Source organism: Mchenga conophoros, linkage group LG5 (assembly GCF_057382185.1).
Source record: "Mchenga conophoros isolate Kocher_MC1m ecotype Shallow Benthic linkage group LG5, M_conophoros_male_GT1.1, whole genome shotgun sequence".
In the NCBI taxonomy this organism is placed as follows: Eukaryota; Metazoa; Chordata; class Actinopteri; order Cichliformes; family Cichlidae; genus Mchenga; species Mchenga conophoros.
The window spans coordinates 20,782,978-20,796,689 of NC_140530.1; the positions used below are offsets into that span (position 1 = coordinate 20,782,978).

Sequence of the window (13,712 nt, forward strand, 5' to 3'; positions counted from 1 at the left end):
AGTGGTTTCACATCTAAATAAGGTGGGTTTTATATGCTTAGGATTTTCTATGAGTCTGTTGTGGCCAGTGCGATCCTCTATGCTGTTGCATGCTGGGGGAGCAGGCTGAGGGTAGCAGATGCCAACAGACTCAATAAACTAATCTGTAAGGCCAGTAATGTTGTGGGGATGGAGCTGGACTCCCTCAAGGTGGTGTCGGAGAGGCGGATGTTGTCCAAAATAAAGACAATGTTGGATAACACCTCCCACCCACTCCATGACATGCTGGTCAGTCACAGGAGCACGTTCAGTGAGAGACTGAGATTACCAAAAAGCACCACTGAACGACACAGGAAATCTTTCCTGCCTGTGGCCATCTCCCTGTACAACGCATCCACTTAACACACTGTTTACTGCTACAACTTTTTTCAGCTATTTATTAATAAGTGACTTTATGTATGTATATATATATATATATATATATATATATATATATATATAGTACTATTCTTAATTAGCGTATTGTCTGTCTTGTTAATGTTTGTTTATAATGGAGCACTGTAACAAAAAAATAATTTCCCCCAGGGATCAATAAAGTATTCTGATTCTGATATCACAACCTCTAAATGTTGGCCCTTCTTAGCCTTTATAAGAAGAAGCCTGCTGCTCTCTGACTGCTACATAAACTAATGTAAACAAAAGGTCCAAAAATTACTAAAGGTGGCAGGTGGTTCATTAAGATGAACAGGGAACTTGGATCCACCTCAGGTGTCTGATCTGAACTTTACAAAAAGTCGGCCTCTAGTGGCTGAGTTTTTGTCATACAGCACAAAAAAGTCGGCAGATAATTGATTTAAAACTTTCTCCAATTAGCACTTACGGCTCATTTTCTTTTCTTTTTCAGAGGGTTCGTCAATTTTAAAGCGATCAACCACATCGGTTTTCCTCTACTGAATAAATCTGAATACTGAAAAACTTTCTAAAACAAATAAAAAGATAAATATAAGATGGAAGAAGCGCAAAAGTAAAAGCAGTGCATATGTCCCTTTGTTTTGCTTCCAAGATTATCCATGTGGTCTTTAGCAGCTTAACCTTGTTTTGATAGCTCACACACAGCATTTGCTCTCCCGGGCCTCAGACGCTTCAGCTCTCCCTCTCTCTGACCAACAATAACCTTTTACCCAGAGAGCTCCTATAGGACCAGAGCAGGGGCAGTTTCACAGCACAGCCAACCCATTCGTGCGCACTCAGGGAAATGGTGAGGTGGCACAAAGGCCTGAAACGTTATTGGCTCTGACCAGAATCAGAAGGAGGGGACTGTGACAATGAATGTGCTGAGACACATGTTTACAAGAATGGAGCAGAGAGGGAGAATGGAACTGCACGGGATCAATGAAAACTGTGAGTGTCATTATCAACTAAGATTTTTATAACCACAGAAAAAGACTCTCAGAAAAGTTTTATATTTCCACGTGGCTGTCTCTGATACTTGTTCTGAGCATTTTTGTGTGCTTGTATGTTTTATGAATGTCAGATTATCTGGTGTGTTTACTCTTAAATCTGTTTCTGGGTCAGTTGTAGTATTGAATGAATGAACTTCAGTGTGCCGAAAGCTCCCAGAGTCAAAGAACAAGAGAGAGGCTTTTACAATGTTTGTCCTGCAAGGAGGAACCTAAATATATCTGACAGCTTTTTCTTTCCTGGAAAAAAAGGAGAGTCACTCTCCTGACTTGCAAGGCTGGATTTGGGTGTCATACCTGAAGCTTGCTTAAAATGTTTGCATGATCTCTTGCAGATGGTGCCTCATTAGAACAGAATGACAGTGAAGAAAGTTAATGAAAGTGAGTCCAGGAGGACACTGTGAGCCTGCGAGTCACAGGACGAACGTGTAAAGCAGATGCTAAATGAGTAATCGCAGGAGTCGGTAGCTTCTGTCTTTGACTTTACTGTACTCTACCAAGTACTTTCCCTGCTCCTATCACACTGAGGCAAGGGGAGGAAAGCCATCATGAGTACTGTTAAGGCAAACTGTGAAGATCACTTCTCAGCGATGAGTAGCACTCAGCTGCTGAACACTTCGCCCGAAGAGTCTATGTTTGCTCCACAGCCTTCCCAGAGGATTTCACCCACCGTGTTGACGGTCCCCTGTGGGGTCTTTGGCCCCTTGCCGCCGCCTCCTGCAGTCTGGCCTCCACTAGACTTCGCCCTGGGCGCTCTTGCCTGCTGCGCAGCCTGTGTGTTCACCAATCCTCTGGAGGTGGTGAAAACCCGTCTGCAGCTACAGGGGGAGCTTTGTGCTCGGGGATCCTACCAGAGACACTACCGCGGGGTCTTGCAGGCGCTCTGGGTGGTGGGCCGCACGGATGGGCTACGGGGCCTGCAGAAGGGGCTCTCAGCTGGGCTCATCTACCAGGGTGTGATGAACGGTGTGAGGCTGGGCTCGTACTCCTACTGTGAAGCTCTGGGGATCACTTCTTTCCATGGGGGGAGTCTGCTGTCAGGGGCAGGTGCTGGAGCTCTGGGTGCCTTCATAGCTTCTCCTGCCTATCTGGTAAGTTTATTAAAGTTTCTCCTTTTTATAGTTTCTTCTATAGTCATTGTTTCCAGAGGAAGGTATCTCAATAAAACATGAAGCTCCATAGAGATAAACTCCTTTAGTGGTCTGCCACTGATTTGGCTTTTGTGCATCATTAAAATTAATTTAAAATATCTGCTTTGTTTTGGTTAAGTTTTTTTTGTGACTCTTTTAATTCAAATGAAGTGTCTACCTGTGAGCATCCCCATTACAATATGTATTAATGTAAATGAATTGACTTTTTAGGATCTTTTGCATTAATGATTTTTTAAGACAAATCTGTACAGTCTCAACATATGAAAAGAAAAGGCCAAATCCATCTATCCAATGCTGAGGTGGTCTGGGCATCTGACGCCAAATATGAGAGAATTAAGAGAAGAAACAATCATGTTTGCTTCATGTGTGGCACTTTCTTAAATCCTTTTTATTCAGTCCTCTGATATTTTTTCCAGAAAGGTCTTTTTATTCAAAGTGACTGAAAACAGTGTGTTCTAATCACGTTAAAGCAGAAGTAACAGAAGCATTAGATCTCCCACTAGATGTGTGGCCTGGATGACAAACTCTCAGGAACTAACTAGGTCACTCATTGTTAAACTGTGATCCGCAGCAAAAAAACATCAACACACTTCTAAACTTGTATCACAGTGTAACACAAAGGATTTTCCATAAACACGAGTAATATGTTACAACAGGATATTTCTCTCTTTTTTTGATATTCAACAGTTCTTATTCATTATTAGCACAAAAACAAAACAAACAAAAAACGAACAGAATCACATACATTGCAAATGTATGTAATAATTTTAAATTACATATATGGGGAGAGAGGGAGAGAGACAAATATTTACCATCTACTCGCCCATAGATTTAAAAAAGAAGAGACAAAAGTGAACTCCCATCCTTTGTGCTCACTTCCTAATTACGCAACAGGATATTTATACATTAAAGGAATAGTCACATTCAACATTCAAATACATCATGGTCTGTAGGTGTAGATGTGGTTCAGATGACCGAGTGAAGTTCAAACTGATCCTCAGCATTGGGAAGAAAAGTGATTTACATGACTTTGAATGTTGTTACTGGTGTCAGACGAGCTGGTCTGAGTACTGCTGATCTGTTGGGATTTTCCCACATAGCCATCTTTTGACTTTAAAATGAATGGTCTGAAAAAGAAATATCCAGTGAGCTGTAGTTCTCTGTGTGAAAATGGAGACCGGTTTCAGCTGAAAGGAAGGCAACAATAGCTCAAATAACCACCTTTTAAACCCAAAATATGCACAAGAGCATCTCTGGGGATACAATTCACACAAGTTTATCAAAACTGAATCACAGAAGACTGAAAAAACATTGCCTTGTCTTTGAGACTGCATTTCTGCTGCAATGTTCAGATGGTAGGGTCAGAATTTAATGCAAACAACACGAAAGCGTGGATTCATCCTACCTGGTGGTGATGTAACAATGTGGAGGATATACCAACGGGGCATCATTTAAACACCACAGCCTGCCTGCATGTTGTTGCTTCTCTTGTCCATCCCTTTAAGACCACATTGTAGACATGTTCTTATGCCTGCTTCCTGCAGTGCAAGAAGCAAGAATGAAGACACTTCAGAAGGCAAAACAGGTTTGCAGCCCAGTAGTAGCAAGGTGTACTTGAAGTGGCTAGTAAGTCTATATTGGAGCAATTTTCAGTTGCTGTAAAAATTGTTTATTCGAAGAAAATTCTAGGAGCTTGCATTTGAAATGATGTGAAATTCTTCCAAAGAATTGTTTTTCCAGTATTTCCAGTATAAAATCTGCCCCCACCCTCCACCCTTTGTTTCCTTCCTGAACGTCTGCAGCAGAATAATTATACAACTAGGGAATTGTGTTCCAAAAAGACTAACTTTGGAAATTCCCCTGAAATCATGTGGTGGAATCTGGTTAGTGAGAGACCAGCAACGCTTTCAGACTAACTTGACTAAATGGAAAGTTAAAGAGGGGAAAATAAATTTCAGTGGCTTAATGAAAGGACAGTAAAATGAAATGAACTTGAAAGAAAAGAAAAACTAAAATACAGACCCAACTGTCTGCATTTGAACTGAAGGGCAAAGAAAGAGACCCCAGACCATTTTCAAAGACACCTCAAAGGTCTTCAAGCTGTTTTTGCCCAGTGTTTGCTTGATCACATAGATGTTCATAGATCATAGATCTAGGTCATTTAGAAAGTCTTCAAAACGCAGTATGATCTCCAGTTTAAATCAGAGTGTGCATTTTCTTAGCAGTCCGTCTACATGCTCTCCAAAAAACATCACTTTCACACCAGTGTCAAACTTCACCATCACTCGATTTATGTCCTCTGCATTTCTACAACTGTACCACTCTTTTTGTTGTTTTTCTGCCTCAGCTGCCAGTCAATACATCCAAGTCCATTTAAGCTTTCTGGACGGTCATGGAAAGACGATACTGTCTGATGACGTATTTATATCACGGTCACTAAATATATCCTGAATGTTTTTCTTTCCGCCTGCTGCTGCCAAACCTATACAGTATGTTGTGGGTCCTTCTGTGTGCTGCCGGCAGGCAGTAAAGGTTATTTTACTGACACCATATCTGATATCAAGAAGGAAACGATGAAGCTTCTTCTCCTTTTTTATTTAGGCGTTTTTGTTTTACATGAAATGTATCATGATTTCACAAGAAGAAAAAAAACTTCCTTTTCAAGGAAAGTGCGAATGAATCACCGAATCCTGTATTTGACCAGCTCCTGACGATCTGCACGTTGTGTAACTCCTTCCTGTGAATATTAGCAGGGTTATCGGGTATCCTCACACAACTCATTCTAACAAATGACTTGGTGACAAGTCTGGTGCTCTGTGCACTTTGAACTCTGTTTCAGCAAAGCATTAAGTGAAACTCGCTGCTGAACACTAACCATAAGCCTGAATGCATTTTAAAACGTGCTTGCTGTGTTTTCTTCATAGGTGAAAACCCATCTGCAGGCTCAGACTGTGGCAGCCATTGCAGTAGGTCACCAGCATAACCACCTGGTAAGACGGACACATTTCACATAAAACACAAGAATATCTTACCAGCTGTTTCAATGTTTAAAGATGTCAGTACAGGTGTATTAAAGTACAATAACTGGCCAGGATGGTGTAAACTATGTGCTATAGTATAATAATTGTGCTTTTTTTTTTTTATCAGGTGTTCATTTGGTAATTAAAATTTGAAGCCCATAACACTCCCATTAATATGACATACCAAGATAGAAAGCTGATAATGAAAACGTTAATTGTTGGCACCTGAGGAGAAAATGGTCATTATAAGCACTGCGTATCAATAACATTATGTACCTGTGTTTTCAACAAAAAATGGATACAACTTGTATTTGACATGTATTTAATATTTTTCTCTAAAATGCAGTGTGGTGAGAGTATAAAACTAAAAGTATAAGTTAAATTATAGAGAAGCACAGTAAAACTGCAGACGCATGGTGTTTAAACAGTACGTGTCTGCCCTTTAACCATCAGATCATATAATCTGCCCGGCCAAAAGAAAAAGGCTCCACCTATATTTACTTAAGCAAACCAATAAGAGCCTTCCACTGGATATTTACTGCAATAATTAATATGGCTAAGCTGGATACAGGTTATTTAAACCTAACTGATGTAGTGAGCTGCTTCTCATTTCTCAAACAACCATATCAGAAGACGCATCATGTGGTTGTGGAAAAGATGGGTTAAATTATTTGCCTTCATCAAGCAAAGACAACTAAGGTGATTACTGAAACTACCAAAACCTGGATAAAAGCTGTCCGAAATGCCAGAGCTAGCAAATTAAAACTAAAATATGCTAATTGATATTAATTTTTTTATTATTATTCAGAAGGTTCATTAAACACTCAATTTTCAAAAAAGGAAGAAATGTGGTTGGAAAAAAGTGATCGTGATTGGAGATCCTTTAAACATCTGGTAAAATCAGATCATAAAAAAAGTCATCAGCACAAGTCATGGATATGTCTAACACTGAAAGTACATTTGCAAACACACATGATGTGAAGCAAACTCGGTGGACTAAAAACAAATCGCTGAATCTTTTTAAGGCTTATCAGAATCAGAAAGGGTTTTATTGCCAAATGTTGAGCAGGTTTACAACATTAGGAAATTGCTGCGGTATTTTGTGCAAACATACTGTCAGACAATGCTTAAATAAACATAAAAATTAAAATTAAAAGTGCTAAGAGTGCTCTCAGGGGAAAAAAGGCAGGAACAATAGAAACAGATCGTGTGGTCTAAATAGTCCAGATTTATCCTCTTCCCCAGTGATGTCTCCATCAACGTAAGAAGAGAGGCAGATGAAGTGATGCACCCATCATGCCTGCTCAGGGCCTGCTGCAAGAACCTGCAGGGGCAGTGTTATAACCTGCAGATGCTTCAGCTGGTCAAGTCTACACCAGTGATATGTGCCCAAAGAATGAGGTCACCTGAATATACTGAATGGCCAGGTTCAGCTATCAGTGGCATGTCCTGTATTCTAAGTTGGCAATGCCAGGATTGATCAGGCTCCAACTGAAAAGCGTATCAAAAACAGTGCCAAAATGAATGCATTATCAAAGGTTAATAAATACAGCTCCATACATACATGTGTATGTTCAAATGTGCAGCTAATTCCTCCTGAAATCAGCTGCAGAATTAACAAAAACAGAAAGTGATGGTCTGACTTAATGTATTCAAGGCAAATTTAAATGGGTTGCATGAAGTTACTTCAGGCTGCCTGAATGTTTTGCCTGAATATTATTACCTTTATTTCTGGCTTTAGACAAATACTTTTACTAAGGTATTCATTTTCGCAAATTCTTGTTCACAAATTTTAGTAAAAGTGTCATGTTTTGGCTGTGTGCAGGCAGGAGAAGGACCCAAACGCAAAACTTACCACACAGGAATTAAACTCAAAAAGCTGCTTTATTGCAGAATGTCACAAAAACTAAACTGGGACATGGCTAACTAAGGGACATGGCCAACTAAGGGACATGGCCAACTAAGGGACATGGCTAACTAAGGGACATGGCTAACTAAGGGACATGGCTAACTAAGGGACATGGCTAACTAAGGGACATGGCTAACTAAGGGACATGGCTAACTAAGGGACATGGCCACACAGCCATGAGGGAGACTACACCACTGACAAAGCGAAACACAGGGCTTAAATACACTGAGGGATAACGAGGGAATGAGACACAGAAGGAGAGCACAGCTGGGAGTAATCAGGCTGGACGAGACAAGGGAAGCAAAACTAGAAACACTGACATGAGACACGGACCTTCAAAGTAAAACAGGAAACACACTGACTGAACTCCAGACATGTAAACTTAACAGGGACTGGGGAGACAGAACATTGGAACCTGAAACATGGTACAGAAAGGCACAGTAGACATCATGGAACACAGTGAAGCCATATTACTAAACTTAAGAACTAAACTCATGATAACCATAACTGAAACCTAGGGAAATAACAAAGACAGTACAACAAAGGACCAAGAAAAAACACAAGAACTCAAAAAGCTGGGTCAGAAAGACCCAGAACCGTGACAAAAAGAGATTTTAAATAAAGAATAAACTTACAGAATAATTATTTCTTTTTTTCCTGTAAAAACCTGACTTGTTACCCTCTTATTCTAGTGTACCTACCTTTGAATATTTGTAGGTAAATGCAATTAAATGCAATTTAAATCCCATTTAATTACAGGGGAATTACACCCTTAGTTGCAAGCCGTGTTATAAAGTGTTACCTGGTTTTGAGTGTTATTATCTGTAGCCTCTACTCACCAGTGCCTTTGTTTTCTTCTATTTCAGGGAGTGTCTGATGCCTTTGTTACCATCTATCGAAAAGAAGGTTTAATTGGTCTTTGGAGGGGTGTGAATGGGGCTGTGCCTAGAGTCATGGTGGGATCAGCTGCCCAGCTGGCAACCTTCACCTCAGCTAAGGAATGGGTGTCACATTCTCAGGTAATGTTATCTAAAGAGCCGAAGGTTTTATGTCATATGTGACCAAGCTGCTGCCATGCGTTGAAAGTCGGATCATCTTTCTTTGTGTCCTTTCAGTGGTTCAGTCCAAACAGCTGGCTCGCAGTCTTGATGGCAGCTGCAGTCAGTGGAGTTGCTGTGGCCATTACCATGACACCATTTGATGTCATTAGTACTCGGCTCTACAACCAGCCGGTGGATGAGTTGCGTAAGGTGAGTCTGTCTTCAACACAGTTGTCCTCATTTTCATTAGTTTCACAATCTAAAAAAAAAAGCATACCGTCATTAAAAAAAGCAATATGAAATCATTTCATCTATATTATATATTTGTATTGACCTTTATCATCTAATTTATATATTTTTATAGATATATTATTTCATCTTTTTCTCATATTAGGTATGTATTTAAGGAGAAACTGCCTTTGAATCTTATTGTGTTGTGTAGAGTGACTATAAAGGAACTCAGCTTATTTCAGTTCACGAAAGACTTGCTGTGTTTTTTACATCTGTTTTGTAGGGTCGTCTGTATCATGGATTTTCAGACTGCATGCTGAAGGTGTGCAGAGCGGAGGGCCTGCTGGGTTTGTATAAAGGCATGGGCCCCGTGTTCCTGCGACTGGCCCCGCACACGGTGCTAAGCATGCTGTTCTGGGATCTGATGAGGCAACAAGCAGTGAAGGATAAGTAGAGCTGAAGCACCCATACTTGCACACTGAAAGCACAACTGGGCTCTGCTACAGCTGTTAGAGTGCTCTCTCAGTTAATGAAGCACTGAATTTAAAGCAACTGTGTGACATTTTGGGAAGTAAACTTATTTACTTTTCTTTCCGAGAGTGAAATGAGATGGTTCATAGACGTTTTTATGGTTAATATGAAGCTAGCATCTGGTTAACTTATCTTAGCATAAAAACAGCTAGTTTAGCTCTGGGCAAAGTTAATAAAATAGTTAATGGTAACTCCTTAGAAGCATAATAATTGCATATAAAATAACAAACTGTTGTTTCAACAGTTTTTATTAAACACACAGATATAAAATGCTGGTAAACTTTAGAGGTACTGATAGCTGCTGGTAGCTCTGACAAGCTAGCTGTTGCCTTTCATTTTTAGTCTTTATGCTAAGCTAAGCACATGCCTGCTGGCTGTGGCTTTATATTTAACCAACGGACACTGGGTGCCATATCAAACATCTGATCTTACTCTTTTCCAGAAAGAAACATGAACAAAATGTCAAACTATTTACACTTTAAGTGCAAGCTTTTCTCTCCCATCTAGCACAGAAAATGAACACTTGAAGCACTTAATCAAGACTGGCATGTTACGCACATACTGGAAGACATCTTTCTCTAAAAATATGTCTCGAGTGTATACATTTTTTGATTAGGGTTTTTTTTATACCTCAAGCTTAAGTCTCGCAGGAATTTGCTTGTTAACTCATCAGTGTGTGAATGTGGTCAACTTGAAGAACAAGTCATCATCATTAAAGCAAACAATTGTTTGCCATGTTTATTACACTGTCTAGATGCCTTGTCTGTTGTATTTAAAAAAAACAACCTGATGGGATTTTCTTTTTTTAAATTCACTGACTTGAACTTATGTAACTAAAGCCAAGAATGACATTTGTAATTTCAATTTTTTATGTGCAGAAATTTAACCTACTGGTACTTAAAACTTTAAAAGCAATGAATAGTCCTAATAAAGATTTTTTGTAAGAAACCTGTCTGGTTTGTTTTTGTTCTCTGGATAGGTGGTGAATCTTTTGAATACACTGCTTTAAAACCATTGTAATCTGTGGTGTTTTCTGTTTCTTTGAAATGATTTAATTGACTGGGGTTAAAGGTTTCTTCTTGAGAGGATTTGAAACCCCTTTCATCAAGAATTGATTTGACTAAAAGCTGTAGCCATATCACGTTTCACCTTTGTACCTTTGGGTGGATGGAGCTTACTAAAACCTGATCAGCTCGAAGAAATAAGGGCAAAGTCACTAATTTGTAGCACCACTTTGAGTGTTATTGCTGAAACGTTACAAGAACACCATAAAGATGTTTCTCCCCTTGATCCTGGGAACCACTGGATGGACACCTTTTGATTCAAAACCATTTGATTGCTTTCTTCAAGGTCTGATAACAAGTTTTCTCTGATTATGGTTAAATTCTCAGCACTTTTCAATGTCATGTCTCCTCTTTACTGGCTTATTTTTGGTTGTGTTTTTTTAAAGGGCTCGTAGGTGCATGTGGAATATCAGTGCTGTACAACCTGCTGAGAGTCTACAATTTTGTTCAAAATTCCAAGTGAGTTCACCCTTTGAGAGGAAAAAGGGAAAGCATAGCTTGATTTTCAAGAGCGTTGGAGTTATTCTATTTTGTCTGCACACAGTGATTCTGACTCTGGAAATGGAAGCAAACCCAGGTCATCCTCACTGGGCACGTCTCTGAGAGGGAACTGGAGATCATCCCTCCAGTTCTGGATTCTGACTGTCCTCCTCTCTCTGATGGGCTCGAGGGTTTTCTCCCTGATAGTGCTGGAGTTTTCCCTCAGGGCTGTTTCTACCTGGGCGTCAGCTGGACTGGTGAGCTCCTCCTTAACAAATAATGCAGCTATATTTATGCATTGTTTTATGCTTTTATGTATCTGCTTTAGAGTGTTCTTTCATTACACATTTCTAATCCACGTCTCTTAACGCAGGATGCCAGTGGCAGAGGTCTAGACATGATCCTAATCCAGAGCCAGTTCTCCCTGGGTTGTAGCCTCACCGGCACTCTGATCTTCCTCCAACAGGGGGCTCCACACAGCTCCCTCAGCTTATTTCTGGCAGCTGCTCTCAGCTGGAAACTGGCAAGCTTGAGCCACAGTCTGTGGATGCATGTGGCCAGACTCTACCCGCTGCACAGCACTAAACAGTACTGTGGGAAGTGCATCACTCTTCTAACCTCCGGACACACCATACTGGCTTCACTGCAAAGAGCGGTTGTCTTGGCTTTTGCTGTAGCAAGTGTTGCTTCCACCGCTACGATTTATGACCACTTCCTGTCCCAGAAGGATGCTATGAAGTTCTGGACTCTGCTGACGCTCTGTTACATTATGTTGCTCGTGTATATTCAAGGTGATGGTCAGTGCTGCTGAGAGTGGAACTTAATTAATCCTCAGAGAGGAAAGTACCCACGCAGTGTTAAGTAATAATAAAAATATTTAAATAGATTTAAATAATATTATATGGATTTAAGAAATAAAAGTAGACCATAAGCGATGAAATGAAGCCCTATAAATGTAAAAAGCAACATATATGAATTAAAAACTTAGAATTGATGGCAAAAACACAGCCTATAAAATCAGTAAGCACAAAGCCAAGGCTTTTTGGGATCATTGTGTAACTTTTCTGTCTGTACTTGCAGAGGATGAGCATCGGCAGACAGGCACAGCGGCCCTCCTACACTCTGTAGTTATGCGGCTGGGAGCCTTGCTCGTCCTCATGCTTGCAATGGGATACTGGTCTGATGTGTTTCAAATCCTCATCGCGTTTCTGGGAGAAGCAGTCTGTCTGTTGCCTTCTTGGGATCTTCTGCAGGCTTTGCTGAAGGTCTGGTCTTTGCCTCGTTATGTTTTAGTTGCTGTAGTTGTGAAAATAACACGACAGGAGGTTGAATTCTCATGTTTCCTTTTCAGGAAGAAAAAGAGGAATCAAGCTTGAGCAGACGTGACGAGTGCTCCGGTCACAAAGGAACCGCAATTAAAACATCATCACGTGGCAGATAACGGTGCACTCAAACTCCACCACAATGATTATCATTGACTGTCTCACCTGTAAAGATGCACTATTACTTTGTGTTGTAAAATAATATTGTGCTTAAAGGCTTTAATTGACTTCTTGTTGTTTGGGGTCTTATATTAAACAGAAATAATATAAAAAATAAGCTGATTTAGTATTTAATGTCCAGCCTTTTTTTTTTTTTTCGCTAATCCAAGTCAGGCTTGTGTGGGAGCTGGAGTCTGTCTCAGCTTTTATGGGGAGAGAGGCGGACAGCTTGCCAGTCTATCACAAAGATAACACAGAGAGACCTACTTGCTTGTCTTTGGACTGTGGGAAGAATCCAGAGAGAACCAACACAGGCACAGAACATGTAAGCTCCACATAAAGAGAGACAACAGTGGTAACCACTGCACCACTGTGCCACCCATAATGTGTTTTAAATGATGGGAGCCAGGTGTGTTCAGAGACTGAAACAATAAAAGTGCTCGCTACTATAACAGAGAAGCTTTTGGCACTTATCTGATCACACGACTTTGGAGAACTGTAGAAGTACTGATTAGTTACAGCTCATTTATTATAATTCAATAGTGTTTCAGTGAAGTTTACTGTGATTTTCTTTCATAAAATATTCAGTTATTTACATTTTATTGTTATATGAACTGAAGAGAAACTGGTGATGTGTTCATTAAAGGATGGCTGTAATCAGGGCATTAACCCAGTGAGGTTAACTAGTTTAAATACTATTCAGTGTGTGCTAGTTAGAACAAATGTGCTAGTTTTGTCCCCTGATTACCAAGACTTTGAAGTACAATTGAAAAAATATATATACATGCAAAACTATTGAGTCACATCTTGTTTCTTTAGATTTTGTTAGGACAATGGAAAATGGGTGCAGCAATTTATTGAAATGTGCAAACAAACATGGAAATACAGTGCTGCTCAATGTAGTTTTTAGACCTGACACTTGACCAGTTTCCTTAGATGTTTCAAGTATACACCACACACAGTGTAGAGATATTCTGAGAGCTCAGCTAATAGCGCTTGAAAATCACCTTATTGGTTGAAATAAAAACAAAGAAACAAACAAAAAAAAATACTATTTTATGTCTGCCAAACAAGTGCCTAAAGATTTTGTTTTTGCTAAGTTATCTGTTATGTGTAAACACAACACTGCTTTTCAGTATTTGAATGAGTAATAGGTTCAGTGGTTTAAAGATTTTAAAAAATCCTGTGAATATGGTCAGGTACAAAGATTGGGCTGAAAATGAGTGAAAAAGCAGCCAATGTCCAAAGAAAAGCTTTAAAATACTTTCAGAAATCCTGGCGAGACATTGCTCAAGACCACTAAAAATAAAACACTAGTTCCTTGGAAGCAAAATATGAACCAAGACTTTTGCTGAGTCTCGGGCCA

General features: G+C 39.8%; 2 protein-coding genes across 2 annotated transcripts; both read left to right on the forward strand.

Moving 5' to 3' along the window:
* Positions 1-1,305: 1,305 nt before the first annotated feature.
* slc25a34 (solute carrier family 25 member 34) lies at positions 1,306-10,269 on the forward strand. The gene is made up of 6 exons (XM_085274068.1): positions 1,306-1,380; positions 1,775-2,530; positions 5,515-5,580; positions 8,386-8,538; positions 8,635-8,769; positions 9,074-10,269. Exons 2-6 carry the CDS (start codon positions 1,988-1,990, stop codon positions 9,242-9,244), a joined length of 1,068 nt encoding a protein of 355 aa, XP_085130194.1. The 5' UTR covers positions 1,306-1,380; positions 1,775-1,987; the 3' UTR covers positions 9,245-10,269.
* A 119-nt stretch (positions 10,270-10,388) lies between these two features.
* LOC146574438 (transmembrane protein 82-like) lies at positions 10,389-12,674 on the forward strand. The gene is made up of 6 exons (XM_085274069.1): positions 10,389-10,671; positions 10,772-10,844; positions 10,930-11,122; positions 11,239-11,656; positions 11,946-12,130; positions 12,217-12,674. Exons 1-6 carry the CDS (start codon positions 10,596-10,598, stop codon positions 12,304-12,306), a joined length of 1,035 nt encoding a protein of 344 aa, XP_085130195.1. The 5' UTR covers positions 10,389-10,595; the 3' UTR covers positions 12,307-12,674.
* The last annotated feature ends 1,038 nt before the right edge of the window (positions 12,675-13,712 follow it).